The following is a 14,830-nucleotide window of genomic DNA, read 5'->3' as shown; positions in this document are numbered from 1 at the left end:
ATGCTTGCCGTAATAAAGAGAGTTTTATTACTTTTTTTGCACGTATTCAACCGAAATACATTTAGTAGGAACTTGCATACGAGACCCCAACATGAATTACTATGTATCGCGAGAACTTATAATCATGAATGACATATATTCAACAACTTACAAAGATTATTATAATCAGCGAATGAAAACGGATCTAATTGGGTTTTAGGAGTGGACCATTCAACCCTAAGAATGAGGTTATCATAACCATAGCCATTCAATTTGTTGATTGCTCGCTGTGCATCTTCCCTGCTCACAAAACTGACAAAACCAAATCCTCTGCTCATGCTTGTCTTCTGATCAATGGCTACATGACAACGGGTTACAGCACCAAACGGACGAAACAACTCCATCAAATCTGGTCCACGGGTATCTTCAGACAAATTAGTCACACGGACAGAGTTCTCATCATGTCTACTCCTCATGTCTGAACCACCAGCTTTTCTGTCTGCACCTTCTCTCATGCTTGGCGGGACATAAGCCGCCCTGCCAGTTCCAGTTATGGTCGATGTAGAAGTTTCTGCTGTTAAAGGCTCGTCCATTAAGGATAAGAGATCCTTCTGTGGGCATCTTGATGTCCAGTGGTCACCTTTCTTTTGGCATAACCTGCAGACCATGAGGACCGCACCCGGTTTGCCCAACTGAGACATGCTATCTCCTGATACGGTCGACTGTTCCGCGTTGCTACCTGAGATATTCAAAAGAATAAACATCTTAAAACCTCAAAATAATACTACCCTTTAAGATGGTAATGCAAAAACTAAAAATGTAGTTGGCAGCTATAAAGTGAAAGCAGAAATCTACTTTCGTGCAAGAAGCCACCAACAAAACATCTAGGTGGGCATTACGGCCACCCACATATAGAACAATATGGCTGACTAACGTGTCCACCTATAAAGAAACTTATGTAAAAATGAATACTTGAATGTGTACAGTTAATAGCCTAGAAAAGAGAACACAGAATTTGTCCACATTCAGAAAAGGCTACCAACAAGATACTTATATTGGTGACATACTGACCAATCACAGAAAGAAGCAGCCATATATGGCTAATATGTGATCGGCTAATTGGGCACCTTTGTTATGTTACACAGTTACAAAAAAAAAACTTGAACCAAAGATATAGTTGATGATCCATAACCAAAAACTGGGTTAAATCCTGTTCTAGTGTTGAAACGAATCACCAACGACATTGCTATAGGTGTGCTTACTGACCATTCACACAAACAGTAGCCATAAAGCTAACATGTGACTGGCTAATTAGCCACCCTAATCAAAACAGAGCATAATAACAACGAATCCTAACAAACTAAAATGCAAAGTTGAAGATTTTACCAGGAGCTCTAATTCGTTCCAAGATGATATCCTCTGTTGAACGCATTGTGAGGTAACTACTGGATTCTTCATGAGCTGCGTCTCCGAACTTATTCCAGCTCCGTCGCTCCACGGCTTGTTTGGTGAGAGCTCGCTTCTGAACACGGGTCGTGGTAGTGATTTTGACCTTTTTGTCCTCTTCGTTGAATTTGTACTCAATCACCTTCTTTACACCGTTCTGGTCCGGACTAATCATCTGCTTAGGCGGAAGAAGGAAATCATAGTCGCCTTCTTCTTCGTCAATTTCTCCCCACCGAAGCTTTTTTGTTTTTTGTATCGTATCAATCGCCATTTTTCTCAGATTTAGATATGCCGCTTATTAAGTTCGTTAGTTTAGTTTAAAAGGCAACAACTAAAGACAGAAGCAAACTAGGGTTTCGGATTATGGAAACGGTCTCTTAATGTCGTAATGGGCCACTAGGCCCATATTGGCCCGTATTTTTAGCCGGTCCTGATTTTCTGTGATTTTTAATTTAAGTCCCGCTAAATTTGTAATTTGCTATATTAAACCCTAAAGGGAAATAAAAACCCTCACTCTTCCAATTTGAGCTTCAACACAAAAAAAATGGCGACTCTTGTACGTCGCGCAGCTTCTCGGTTTGTGGGAAGTTATTGGAAAAACCGTTCTTTCGTTTACTCATTGTTGGACCAGTCCGCTTCTGGCCGGAGGCGACATCTGACGCCGTCGGTTGACCGGAATGTTCCATTTACCACATCGACCAAAAAGAGAGCTTCTCCAACTGATCCGCTTCTTCGAATCATTGAAGAGGAGATTGGATACGCCGAGAAAGCTGATGATTATCATCGAGTAAATCCTTACCATTTTCATGTTTTAGTTTCTGCAAATTTTGTTTATTAAGATTTATGTGTTTCGTGAAGCTCTGTTTCAATGGCAATGGTGTGTAATCTCTCTGTTTCTTCTTTTGTTTGAATAAAGGTTGAAGAAACTCCAAGTGGCTTCCCTTTCGAAATGGAAGACAAACCAGGAGGGAAGATTGTGACATTGACTAGAGAATATGAAGGAGAGACTGTTAAAGTTGAAGTACACATGACTAATCTTGTGACTGGTGACAAAGAAGATGATGAAGATGATGAGGAAGAAGCAGAGAATGAAGAAGATGAAGATGAGGATAAGCCATTGAAGCCTAAGCAATCGAATGTGCCTCTCTTAGTAACTCTTTCCAAGAAGACAGGACCAAGTTTGGAATTTAGATGTACTGCTTTTCCAGACAGGATTGCGATCAAGGACATGTGGGTTACATTTCCTGATGATCCTTCCAAAGATGAGCTTGCTTATGAAGGACCTTCCTTCAGGTAATAGAAGAAAAAGTTTTAAGCTTTTGATGTTACCAGAATCAAAGCGATGATCTTTGATGGTTTCTTTCTGCAGGGTTTTGGATGAAAAGCTAAGGAAGGCTTTCCATAGGTACATTGAGATTAGAGGGATAAAGCCGAGCATGATCAACTTCTTGCACGAGTACATGATCAACAAGGATAGTAGAGAGCACTTACTGTGGTTGAAATCTCTCAAGAACTTTGTCAAGTATTGAAATAAGAAAACAATGTTATTTTCCGATGCTCTTTGTCTTCCAAATTTTGTACTTGAAACACCATTCAATTATGTTTGGATCTATTTATATAAAAAAAGAGTATTGTGAGACAGTGAGAAAAGTATAAACATCACTACACCAATTAGAAGTAACTTGGTCAAGTATGTCCACTATTTCAAGTGAATCTATTCTGTCTGCTATCGAACTGCCAATAACCATCTTAACCATGTAAAAATAGAGCTACATCTGCCATCATAAGAATAAACTGCGAACATGGTTGAGGGAAAGCATCCCCTCACTTGTCAGATGACTGTTTTGTTTGTTTCTAGATTGTGTAGCGCGACCTGTGACTTAAAGTTCACTGTAGTTACGCCAGACAGCCCGGAATTCTTCACGGAATGTGTTTAAGCGTGCCTTGAGATTTGGGGTTCTTATGCTTGCATGAACAATGATCACTGTGGAGAAAAAATGTTAAGGTCAAAACATAAACTCCATCAAAGGACATCTATGATCAAACAGGAGGAATAACTTTACCAGCAAGGGAAGTGAGAAGTGCATAGAGGACCCACAACAAACCGCAGGAAGAAAACCACATGACAAGACTGGCTATATATACATGAGAAAATTAACACATTGATCAGTTTTTAACACCAATATTACATTAACTACATAAAGAGGAATTATGAGTATTCAAGTACCTGTAAGGAAAGTAATAACGAATACCCATCGCGGTTTCCCACAAACGTATACTGTCTTTCTTGCTGTCGATCTTCCACGGATGACAGGCCTGCAGTGATCACATATTAAATAAAATTACAAATGTAACTACGAACCCTATTTATATCTTCCATGAACCTAATTAATATGGAACTCACATGTGGGGAGGTCTCATTTTTGCAGCCATGTGTGGGGAGAAATGCCTAATCGTTCTTATAAACTTCTCATTAAAACTAGCTGCAAAACTGCAAAAGACAACATTTAACCCCGTTAAGTTTGAAAAACTAATAGATTATGCTAGGGAGCGGACCACACACACACAACCACATACTACAATACTTTCTGATCCAATCTCATAAAAAAGCAACTAACATCGATGTATGATTCTAACATGAACATCAAATCGCCACAGCGGGAATAGAACATACCAACTTGAAAAACTCAAGACTTCAAGAACCAAAATTAGAAAACCTATCAATTCCAATACTGATATCCAGTTCTAGAGCAACCATTATATACAAAGGAGCCTAATATCTACCAATGCATGTGAATACAAATGGAACAAACGACCATGAAGTTCATATGAATACACATGGAACTAGCCACCACGAAACACTCAAATTTCAAAAATCACAGATCATAAAAACCTATCGGATGATTCGAATCCAATACTAAGAATCCAGTTGAAGAGAAAGCACTGTATACAAAGTAGCCTAATACCCTTCTAATTCATGCAAAACTACACCAACTTCACATTACCATGAAGCCTTAAACGCATTGCAGAGCAGATATATATAAGTAGAAACCAAAACAAGTCACATGAGATGGTACCTGTCGTTAAGGAAAGCTATACTTAAAGCTGTTAGAGCAGCACCCACAAGAGCCAGAGGTCTCGTAACAAGCGCAAGACCTGTTTCAACACAAACATGGATTAACAAACTGCACAAGATCTTGATCAAAACCCAAATTCCCAAAAATACAGCTAAAAGCAATAAAATTCTGCAAAACTATAACTTACCCAGAACGAAAATCACCAAGATAAAGTAATTCGTCCTATAGCTGCAACACATATAAAACAAGCAAAAATCAACACAAGATCAAAATCATAAATCCTATCGACGCAGACAGAAATTGAGAAAGAGAGAGAGGTAATACTAGTAGAGATTGCATTTGAGACGGCTCTTCCATTTAGAGAAAGAGCGAGGGAACGCGAATCTAGAGAAGAACTCGCCAAACGAACGAGGAGGCGTCGACCATTCAACTTCTCTAAGCGCCTCAATCACATCCTCAGCTGCTACGTTGTCCCAATCCATATCTCCCTCGCCTCTTCTCTTCTCTTCCTCTTCAAAGACGAATTCGAGAGACTCCGATGAGTTTGATTACACGATTCGTGATTGTTTGGTTCTCCGGTTTGCTTTTGCCTAAGAAATGGAGATTAGTACACACGTGTGCGAGTGAGTCCCCACGTGCAAACTAAAAAATCCCAAAAAAAAGAGTAAAAAAATGTCTGAGCCCGGGTTCGAACCGGGGACCTCTAGTGTGTGAGACTAGCGTGATAACCGACTACACCACCCAGACTTTTTATTAATTCAATTAAGTTTGTATTTAATAAGGAAGCTTAACAAAATTGTGATGCGCTCTGTTTTTTTTTTTTTTTTTTTTCGTCTTTGTGATGCGCCGCTTTCGTCAACAAATTGCCGAAAAAGAGTAAACAAAAAGCAAAAGAAGTGTAGCAATGTTAGTGACAAGAGAATGTTTGCAGTTTCGATAGTACCTCGAACCACATCGTGCCGTTTGAGCTCTGCCTTTCTCTGTCAACTCTCGATTCCTCTCACTCTTCGGCTCCACCATCACTACCAACACCACCAGCCTCACCTACCATCTCCTCTCTCTTTTCAGGTTTCCCTTTCTCTTTCGCTCTCTGTCTCTCATATTCCGAGAATCTCGGAGTTTCGGCATCTCTGATATTCTCTCTTATTCGTGTTTCAGATTCATTCGTTAAGAAAGCAGATCGACATGGCAGCTCAAGGTTTGTTATTGATTTTCTTATTCTTCTCTAGCTCTTCCTCACTTGATGATAACAGTAATCGAATCGAGTTCACTTGTTTGTTTTTGTTGGTGACAGGAGGTGATTCATATGAGGAAGCGTTGGCTGCTTTGTCGTCTTTGATCACGAAACGAAGTCGTGCTGATAAGAGCAATAAAGGGGATCGCTTTGAGTTAGTCTTTGATTATCTCAAGGTTTCTCTTTTCGATTGGATTCTCGTAGAGTTTTGAATATTTATTGCACCTTTTGTTTTATTTTCTGATTGAATACGCTTCTTGTAATTAATTTGGCAGCTACTTGACCTGGAAGAAGACATTTTAAAGATGAATGTTATTCATGTCGCTGGTACCAAAGGCAAGGTAACAACAACAACTTTACTTTTTCTGGTAAAGCTCAATAAATGATACTAAATCATCTATTGTCAATATTAGGAGTTGGTTTTGTTACTTTAGTTAGTTAGTTAGATATCTTCTGAATTCGTGTCAGCTTCTACACTAGTTGTGACCGTTACGTCCTTATGACTGCTTTGTCAGAAGAAGCCTAAGGTTTTTGCTCTGTGGGGATTAGAGATACGTTTCTGGACTGAGTCATCTTGAGCTTTTTTCCAATTTGAGTGAGTGCGAGAAGAACATTGGTTTTGAGATCCTTGCATGCTTGGAGATGCGTATGGTTTCATCTGATGGAGTGTCAGTTTTGCAAAAGTTGCTACTTTAATCTTGACTCATATCACTTATGTGATAGTAGATTTGGGATAGCACAAAGGAAATTGTTATGAAACTAGTACTTGCTTACTTTTTGATTCAAACCTTCAGTGAACTTGTTTGATGAAAGTGGTTCATTGTTAGCATGGCTGATTACTATCTGATCCAGCACCTAACAGTATTCCTTTTTGTTTCTTATGTGGCATGAAGGGATCCACATGTACCTTTACAGAGTCTATTATTCGAAACTATGGCTTTCGAACTGGACTCTTCACTTCACCTCACCTCATTGATGTCCGGGAAAGATTTCGTTTGGATGGGTAAGTTTTTCTAAGTTTGCTGAAAATTTTGAGAAAATAAATATATAGTTACCGGCCCTCATATAATCAGGAACCAACAATACTTCGCTAGCATAATCCTGTTTTTCACTCTTCTTTACTGAGAAATGCTTATATTCGCTTAATCTGATATGTTCTATTTATTGCTGCAGTGTGGACATAAGTGAAGAGAAATTTTTGGGATATTTCTGGTGGTGCTATAACAGGCTCAAGGTATGTTCGTGAGAAAAGAAGGTTCAGCTATTTGATTCATTTGTTTTGAACTCAATATCTGTAGTTTGGTTATCTCGATTGACTAGTAGACTAGTTGTTAGTAACGTTCTGTAAACTTGGAATCTTAGTGATGAAAGCCATATAGAATGTGATAAACATGTAAAACACCCTTTTTCATGAACACTTATTTTGTTTTTCCATTTTAGCTTAAAACCATGGTGTTCAGTACTGAAGTTTTGGTACTTAGAGAAATTGTATTATTGGAACTATTTTCATCGAGGGGGTGGTGATGCGGTAGAGCTCATGTATAGTGTCTTCCCTGTATCTTGTTGAAGTCACCTTTTGTTTTGCGGTCTGAGTATTTCATGATATGAACTCATAAGAATTTACAATGGTGTGCATAGTTGCAAATTAAGATACATGCTTTAGTTTTTTACTCAAAATACAAGGTTGCCGACTATTTGATTTGCAGGAGAGAACTAACGAGGAGATACCAATGCCTACATATTTCCGCTTCCTTGCATTGCTAGCTTTTAAAATATTTGCTGCAGAAGAGGTTTGATACCAGTCTTTACCTTGGCTGACTATTTTTCTTACTCAGTGACATGATAGATAAACTAACATCATGTTCTCTTTATTGATATAAGGGGTTCTGCTTTTTGCTTCTTTATGCAGGTAGATGCTGCTATATTGGAGGTTGGATTAGGTGGAAAGTTTGATGCCACCAATGCGGTATGTTTGACCTTTTTTCAGCTGAAATGCTTTTGTCTGAACATATCCCTTTACCTAACATCCTGAATTACGAAAGAGGAAAGTTATATGAAAACCTTAGATAAGATCGGAACCCAAATCCTTAACTAATCGTATACTGAAGTATAGTAATATCCTCAAAAGACTCCAATTACTAAAATATGAATAACTTTCAGGACGGGTGTAAGTAGAGCTTCTTGTGCCTAATTAAGTTCTCATGGTGATTTACTACTGACTTGTTACAGGTTCAGAAACCTGTGGTATGTGGTATTTCTTCACTCGGATATGACCACATGGAAATTCTAGGTTTGTAACTGGAATCTTCTCAGCATGCCATACGAATATTGTCCATGCCTCTACTCTTTTTTTTTCATATCAGAACTTTAAAGCATGAAGTCTATGCTTGCATTAAATGAGCAGACATATTTTGAGTTACATTTCGTTTTTATAATTTCTTTCTTATCTGTGGAATGCATCACAGGTGATACACTTGGAAAAATTGCTGGTGAGAAGGCTGGAATTTTCAAGGTGGCTATAACTCTGTTAAATTGTAACTTAGCAATATTCTCCATAGTTGCCTCATCTTCATTGTTCATATTTCAGCTTGGAGTTCCAGCTTTCACAGTGCCCCAACCTGATGAAGCCATGCGTGTCCTTGAAGAGAAAGCTTCCGAAACAGAAGTACGCTCAATTTTAATTAATGAGCACTATGGTCATTAAATTTGGTAGACAATGTATGTACATATATATAGTTTCTGTTTATGTCCTGCGTGGTTGATTGTAGTGCTTTAGATCTACCATTCTTTTACGGTAAATAATGAGAAATCAATGTGTCCACAAATATGTGCATTAGTTATAGTCCCATTCTAGCTTTTTTGATCTGTGAAAGTAAGAGTGGGTGCTTTTGCGGAGATGATTCAACATTCTATTGACAGATCTTGAAAGTAGGTAAGTGTTTTTGAGAAGCTTTAACATCATATTGACAGGTGAATCTCGAAGTGGTGCAGCCACTAACCGCAAGGCTGTTAAGTGGTCAGAAACTTGGGCTTGATGGGGAACACCAATATGTCAATGCTGGTCTAGCAGTTTCGCTTGCCTCTATCTGGCTTCAGCAAATTGGTAAACTAGAAGTTCCGAGTCGGACTCAGATGGTAAAATGCTCTTTTCCGTCTTTACGCTTACTCACAGTTTGTATCTTGGCCCTTCTCTCATTTGTGAATTTCATCCCTTTTTCGACATTCTTCTTCGAATTAGAGTATTCTGCCTGAGAAATTCATCAAAGGGTTAGCTACAGCGAGTTTGCAAGGACGAGCACAGGTCGTCCCTGATCAATATACTGAATCTCGGACTTCAGGAGATCTAGTATTTTATCTGGATGGAGCTCACAGTCCAGAAAGCATGGAAGCATGCGCCAAATGGTTTTCGGTTGCGGTTAAGGGAGACAACCAGTCAGGGAGTTCAGGACATTTGGTTAATGGCTCTGCAGGATCCTCTCATGATAAATGGTCAAATGAAACCTGTGAACAGGTAAGGTCCGGGTTTCGTGGTCTGTCTTGGATTTATAAATCATATGAGAGACTGAATGAATTCACAGGAAAAGGATTGGGTTTAGAGTATCTTCTTATGTCTATGCTTGTCTTTCTCTAGTTTCTCAGCTTTTTAAATATCTGAACGAGAGCATCTGGCTGCTTTGCAGATATTGTTGTTCAATTGTATGTCAGTTCGGGACCCAAATCTACTGCTTCCACATCTAAAGAATATGTGCGCAAAATACGGTAAGTTCGTGAGCCCTTGTGTCTTCAAAAGACAAAATGTAGAAACAGAAAACTTGGCCTGAGGTAAAACGGATAGTTAGAGAAGCTGAATAATGGTTGATGTAGGTGTCAATTTCAAGAAGGCATTGTTTGTACCAAACATGTCGGTGTATCATAAGGTTGGTACAGCAGCTGATTTGCCAGAGAATGATCCACAGGTTGACTTGTCATGGCAGTTCACACTTCAGAAAGTGTGGGAAAGCCTTGTGCAGAGTGAAAGAGGTAGTCCTAAATCTTTATGATCATGGAATAAAATCAACACGTCACAATCGTTATCTCAACTTAACTCTTCTTGTTTGGTCACGCAGATGGAGAAAAAGATGGTGAAAGTGATGGAAACAGTGAGGTGTTTACTTCACTACCCATGGCAATAAAATGTCTAAGGGACACTGTACATGAGAGTAGCTCAGCCACACGTTTCCAGGTATAAAACAAACCCCTTTTTCTGAACGAGTGTTCAATCCGGGTTTTCAGTTTTCGGATAATGAATAGTTAGCAATGTAAGATGGCTCAGGGACTGTTTGTGTGTGCAGGTCCTTGTAACTGGTTCGTTACATCTTGTGGGCGATGTACTGAGATTAATCAGAAAATGAAGAGAAACAAACACACTTCACTTTTCAAATTTCAATACACGAGTCGTCATCCACCAATCACCGTACCCACTGTGGAAGAGGATGGCATTTCTTATTAAAAGCTATTTTGTATTATTTCGGTTTTAGTTTCCAGCTTAAGTACTAACAAAGTTGTGGTGATCTTTTTCAAATTCAAGAGCAATAGTTAACAAAAAGAAAAGGAAACATGTTGGCAAACGTTGTGACATGGTTAATGATTTGCTTCCTCCAGATTAGGAAACGCAGTGTTTCAAATTATACAAGATCTCTACCAAAACCCAAACGGATCAATCATAATATGAAATCAAAACGGATTCGATCGGGGAGAGGAACACATGAAGAGTACCAAAGAGAAAGATATAAATCCACACATCATTTAAACACAAAAAACTCACAACGGTCTCCCCTAAAGCCTTTGTCTGAGCTCTTGATTCTCTTTTCGCAACAACTTTAACTCCTTCATTTGCTCCGCTTGGTTCTCCAGAATCGAGCTTAACACCTTCGACATCTCCATCTGTTAAAAAAGAAACAGTTTCAGTCATTTAAAGAAGACATGGATGAGATTCGAGTAAGAGCAAACGATACCTCGTGCATGTGGAACTGTCTGAGGATCTCAATGTGAAGGTTCCTTACGTCGTCATGAATTGAGTTTTGGAAAGAATCCAGAGTTCCTTCGAGCGTTCTTTGAAATAGCTGAAGCGTGAAATTGCTACTACCCATCACTTGCTGTTGATCCGTTTGAGATTGCTTCAACCCTCCCTGCTACAGGTTTGCAAAAGTTAGTGAAGTTACAGATATCCAAACAATATGAACTCTCAGGCTTTTGTGAAACTTTTACGTACATTCATAAGCGGCATAGCTCCTGCTTCTGTTGCAACTACTGTCTCTGGTCTTGCCAACAGATGATTTAAAACTTCCTCTCTCGTTTCTGAGCCTGTTTTCTTTATCTTGGGTGAGCCACCCAGACTGAGAGAGGCCCCGTCACTAAAGGAAGAAGTGGTGCTGATTCTCTCAGCATATGTTGAGAACCTACGAGTAAAATTTGGTGATAGCCTCAACGAATCAATGTTACCAGGAGCTGTGATGCCTTTTGTAAACAATGGGCTTGAAGGCAAGTTGTTGTCTGTCTGTGTTGAGGATGTCTCAAAGGTTGAAGAGAAGTCTCTGATCCGTGGGAATTCTAAGCTAGCGTTTGCGAAGTTTGTCTGACCATGCGACAAGGGGAAATCTCGAGAGCTAGAGAACATTGATCCAGATGTACTAGCACCTGTGCTTGAAACAGCGAGACGTGAAGGTGCATGCAGGTGGCTAAATTTATCAGAAAATTTCTCATTGGCCAATTGGTTAAACTTCTCAGAAAATTTATCACCACCCCATGCTTCTGGAGGTGTCAAGGCAGAGTCTTCACTTTTGGATGATGCTGTTGGCGTAATAGATCCAAAAGACGAAAAAGCAGCCCTCGGGTCATCCTGTGTAAACAATGGAAAACGTTTGAAACCGATGAAACATACGAAAGAGAATTATAGAAGGCAAGTTAAATTAAGTCCAGCCAGTGTATTCTGTACAACCACAAATAAACAGACTAACAGAGACTTGGAAGACGTAATGAAGTTATGAAATTGATTAATAAAAAAAACAAGCACTTGCTTGATGAAGAAACACGAACCTGTTTCGAAGTAGAGCTTGGTTTCCAATCGAATATTGGATGTTCCTTGCTTCCATTGTCTCCAAACGAATATCCCTTGCTGGATGACGGAAATAGCAAAGAGGACGGCTTGTTGTCAACAACTAAATGGTCCTTATTATTATATCCTTCACTATCAGCCCACTTCTCAACAGATGATACGTCAATAATAGGTGAAAAAACACCCATATCATCATTATAACTGTCATTTGCACGAAGTGCATGCAGTCTGCCCAGTGGCCCACTAGGCCATAGATGATTTCTATTTGGTGTTTGTTCAACTGATGATGCATTTACAGTACTCGCGGATACTCCACGGGAACCTGGTGCCATAGCGGACTGTGAAGCTGAGGGTGTCGTTGAGGGAAGTGGATCTGGAATGACAACTGAATCTTCCACAGTACTGCCAAGAAGAGCCATCTCAGAAGTGTAATTTTTCTCATTCACAATAACTGGTTTTGATGTTTGCCATGATAAACTTGTTACATCCTGATCAATACAAACAAATGCTGTTAACTTTGCAATCCAAAGTATTATGTATCATTAGTCAGTTGACCCCAACAATATACACCAAAAGAAAAAAACATTCGCTGCTACTATTGGAGATATTAAATTGATGAAGCCGCTGACAAACCAGGATAGGGACAACAAATAAACAACTAATACTGATAAGCGCAAAATGTAACTATCCATGGAACCAGATTCGTTAGATAGGACATGCTAAATAGATTGCAGTGGGTTAAATATTTACCTCTGAATTACTGAAAGCGTGCAGGACAGTAACAGGCTGCGGTTTTCCACGGATGTCGTAAAACACTACTCTACCGTTACTGGTTCCAGCTACCAGAATATAGCCATTATCCCCAAACGCCAAAGAGGAGAAAGGTGCCTCATAGGCAATGCAGGACGAAGATCTTCTGGATCCAGAATCATAAGTGTAAAGCTTTTTGTCCATCCCGACACTAGCAATTATCTGTTACGGTAGATAATCTAGATTGTAGGTTAGGTAGATACTATGTTTATAAACTCTATGTCAAGAGCATTAGACAGGCTTATCAAAATTGAGGGTGACATGCACATTGTTTGCAGAATCAATTGCAACCACTTTTTTCTGACTTTCTTGCGTATCTGTAGCAAGAGTGATAAGGATTCAGATACCTTTTCGTTTGATGGAGAGAAGCAAACACCAGCAGTTGGTGCCGAATGCTGCTTCAACCAGGACATCTGTGGAAATGAAAGCAGAGAAAAGTTAATTGGCTTCCCAACTGCCCCCCCCCTTCCCCCACTAAGGTGTACAACACCATCAAAATAAAAGTTCCCAATAGCTTTTCAAAATTGACAGGAGAGCCAATGTAATGGAAAATACAGTCTTTTCCACATGAACACCAATAAGTAAAAGAGTAAACCTTCGGGCTACGACCAGTTGTGTCCCACAGATGTACAGTGCCATCATCACCTGCAGTAACTAGGAGGTGTCGACTAGACCTTGAATAATCAAGCAACCTTAATACCTGGTGTCTTGAATCGATTAAAAAGTCAATTAATTTGATGACCAATGCTCTGGTCTATAGATGTAAGTATACATGTACAAACTGAACAACCTGCCCATTTGGATCTTTGAGTTCGGTAGCCCTTGCTCCAGATGCAAGGTTATGGACTATTAGATCCCCACCAACACTAACAGAAGCCAAATGCTCATCTTTGCAATTGTACATCACACCCGTTATTGTACTTGTATGACCTTTCAACTTCTTAATACAAAGCTTTCTTTGCAGATCCCATATCTTAACAATTTGACCAGTTCCTCCAGAACAAATGTACCTGGAGCCTTTTTTGCTGAAGCTAATAGCCGATAAACATTCCTGAATTCATCAAGACACAAACATAGTATCATCCAAGAGATGCAAGACATGGAAATTAGAATCAGTGGAGAGAAAGGAATATAACCTCAGCACTATCACCACCGTCCTTCCCAGTAACTGGAACTGTTCCTAAACTCTGCCCATTTTTCCGCCACAGGGATATCTTCTTATCTTCTCCCGTACTGGCCACCACTAAATCTGCATACCAAATAACATAACTTCAACAAATGGAAAAGAAAAGAGAACAAATAACGATTTTCACCAGATTGAATTAAAGAGCATCCAAAACACAACGATTTTCACCAAGAAACTTGTTTGCTTCCAGCAGAAATTGACTAATTGCATTCCCAAATACGATTCCTAAAGTTAAACAGAACCTCAATTTTGAACAGCAGATCACAGAAAATCCAGATTTGTTAAATACTAAAACTCAGCTGAATCATTACATAAACCTAAGATCAAAAGTGGAATCACTACTTCAGCAACTTTCCTAAACTCTCACCAACCAAAGGAAACCAGGAAATGAGACTAATCGGAGAATACATACTCGTATGATTCCACTTGACGGAGTTGACAGCACAACCAGGTGACGGAGTATAGCTCAAAACGCAGGGATCGCCGGAATCGGCAGAAACGTCGAAAAGCTTAACCGTATCTCCGCCGCTCGCTGCCAGAAGGCGCCACGATGGCTCTACCAAGTTCGACATCATCGCTGGATTCGGGTTTGGACTCAGAGACAGTGAATTTTCCCGGGAAAAGTCAGATTGATGAATGAATCTTAGAGAATCTGAACAATGCGGGAACTGTACTTTTTTCTCGAGAGAACAGCAGAAACCAAATTTTGAACCCTATGAGATTAGAGACAGATTCGAAATGACAGAAAAACAAAAAAAAAGTATTTTTGAATTAAATTAGTTTCTCGAGCGCTTGTCCGTCCAAATGATAAAGGCTTTTTCCTCCTTTGAAGAAAAAAAAAGAGCAGTGAATATTAATATTTTCTGAATAAAAAAATATAGTTTTGCTACATACTATGGAAATGTTTAAAAATATGAAATAAAACAAAATATTATAAATCTACTAAACAGTTTTTTTTTTTTTTTTTTTTTGAACAACATCTACTAAACAGTCTATAATTAGAT

General features: G+C 39.2%; 5 protein-coding genes, 1 long non-coding RNA gene and 3 other non-coding genes across 11 annotated transcripts; 2 read left to right on the top strand and 7 right to left on the bottom strand.

Annotated features, from left to right (window-relative positions):
• Positions 1-8: 8 nt before the first annotated feature.
• Positions 9-1,754, bottom strand: EIF3G2 (eukaryotic translation initiation factor 3G2). The gene is made up of 2 exons (NM_120682.4): positions 1,366-1,754; positions 9-718 (listed from the first exon to the last, which is right to left on the bottom strand). Exons 1-2 carry the CDS (start codon positions 1,694-1,696, stop codon positions 123-125), a joined length of 927 nt encoding a protein of 308 aa, NP_196219.3. The 5' UTR covers positions 1,697-1,754; the 3' UTR covers positions 9-122.
• AT5G01145 lies at positions 954-1,108 on the bottom strand. The gene has a single exon (NR_142481.1). It is a non-coding gene; the product is annotated as an other RNA (small nucleolar RNA).
• On the bottom strand, positions 1,149-1,303 carry AT5G01135. The gene has a single exon (NR_142480.1). It is a non-coding gene; the product is annotated as an other RNA (small nucleolar RNA).
• A 191-nt stretch (positions 1,755-1,945) lies between the features above and the next one.
• AT5G05990 (Mitochondrial glycoprotein family protein) lies at positions 1,946-3,104 on the top strand. Its single transcript, NM_120681.4, has 3 exons — positions 1,946-2,212; positions 2,342-2,718; positions 2,795-3,104. Exons 1-3 carry the CDS (start codon positions 1,970-1,972, stop codon positions 2,952-2,954), a joined length of 780 nt encoding a protein of 259 aa, NP_196218.1. The 5' UTR covers positions 1,946-1,969; the 3' UTR covers positions 2,955-3,104.
• Positions 3,015-5,168, bottom strand: PRA1.A2 (prenylated RAB acceptor 1.A2). The gene is made up of 7 exons (NM_180447.3): positions 4,827-5,168; positions 4,690-4,730; positions 4,503-4,581; positions 3,830-3,916; positions 3,653-3,741; positions 3,489-3,560; positions 3,015-3,409 (listed from the first exon to the last, which is right to left on the bottom strand). Exons 1-7 carry the CDS (start codon positions 4,982-4,984, stop codon positions 3,306-3,308), a joined length of 630 nt encoding a protein of 209 aa, NP_850778.1. The 5' UTR covers positions 4,985-5,168; the 3' UTR covers positions 3,015-3,305.
• A 7-nt stretch (positions 5,169-5,175) lies between these two features.
• AT5G05985 lies at positions 5,176-5,249 on the bottom strand. The gene has a single exon. It is a non-coding gene; the product is annotated as a tRNA-Val (tRNA).
• A 123-nt stretch (positions 5,250-5,372) lies between these two features.
• Positions 5,373-10,375, top strand: DFB (DHFS-FPGS homolog B). Of its 2 annotated transcripts, NM_120680.3 has the most exons (17): positions 5,373-5,570; positions 5,661-5,700; positions 5,797-5,912; positions 6,012-6,077; positions 6,630-6,739; positions 6,910-6,970; positions 7,443-7,526; positions 7,646-7,702; positions 7,966-8,026; positions 8,202-8,248; positions 8,324-8,401; positions 8,707-8,871; positions 8,975-9,247; positions 9,417-9,495; positions 9,601-9,756; positions 9,843-9,958; positions 10,068-10,375. In NM_120680.3, the coding sequence occupies exons 1-17, from the start codon at positions 5,424-5,426 to the stop codon at positions 10,125-10,127; spliced, it is 1,716 nt and encodes a 571-aa protein (NP_196217.2). In that variant the 5' UTR covers positions 5,373-5,423; the 3' UTR covers positions 10,128-10,375. The 2 variants fall into 2 exon arrangements, with proteins under 2 accessions (NP_196217.2, NP_001031840.1); NM_001036763.2 differs by having other exon boundaries at positions 5,405-5,700.
• On the bottom strand, positions 7,112-7,451 carry AT5G01125. Its single transcript, NR_142479.1, has one exon. It is a non-coding gene; the product is annotated as an other RNA (long non-coding RNA).
• On the bottom strand, positions 10,338-14,571 carry NEDD1 (Transducin/WD40 repeat-like superfamily protein). 2 transcript variants are annotated; one of them, NM_001125704.1, is made up of 10 exons: positions 14,239-14,571; positions 13,777-13,889; positions 13,431-13,691; positions 13,236-13,340; positions 12,988-13,053; positions 12,581-12,802; positions 11,812-12,318; positions 10,988-11,614; positions 10,731-10,907; positions 10,338-10,659 (listed from the first exon to the last, which is right to left on the bottom strand). In NM_001125704.1, exons 1-10 carry the CDS (start codon positions 14,399-14,401, stop codon positions 10,552-10,554), a joined length of 2,349 nt encoding a protein of 782 aa, NP_001119176.1. In that variant the 5' UTR covers positions 14,402-14,571; the 3' UTR covers positions 10,338-10,551. The 2 variants fall into 2 exon arrangements, with proteins under 2 accessions (NP_001119176.1, NP_196216.2); NM_120679.3 differs by having other exon boundaries at positions 10,731-10,904.
• Positions 14,572-14,830: the final 259 nt, after the last annotated feature.

Source organism: Arabidopsis thaliana, chromosome 5 (assembly GCF_000001735.4).
Source record: "Arabidopsis thaliana chromosome 5, partial sequence".
In the NCBI taxonomy this organism is placed as follows: domain Eukaryota; kingdom Viridiplantae; phylum Streptophyta; class Magnoliopsida; order Brassicales; family Brassicaceae; genus Arabidopsis; species Arabidopsis thaliana.
This window is presented reverse-complemented; position numbering and strand designations above follow the sequence as displayed.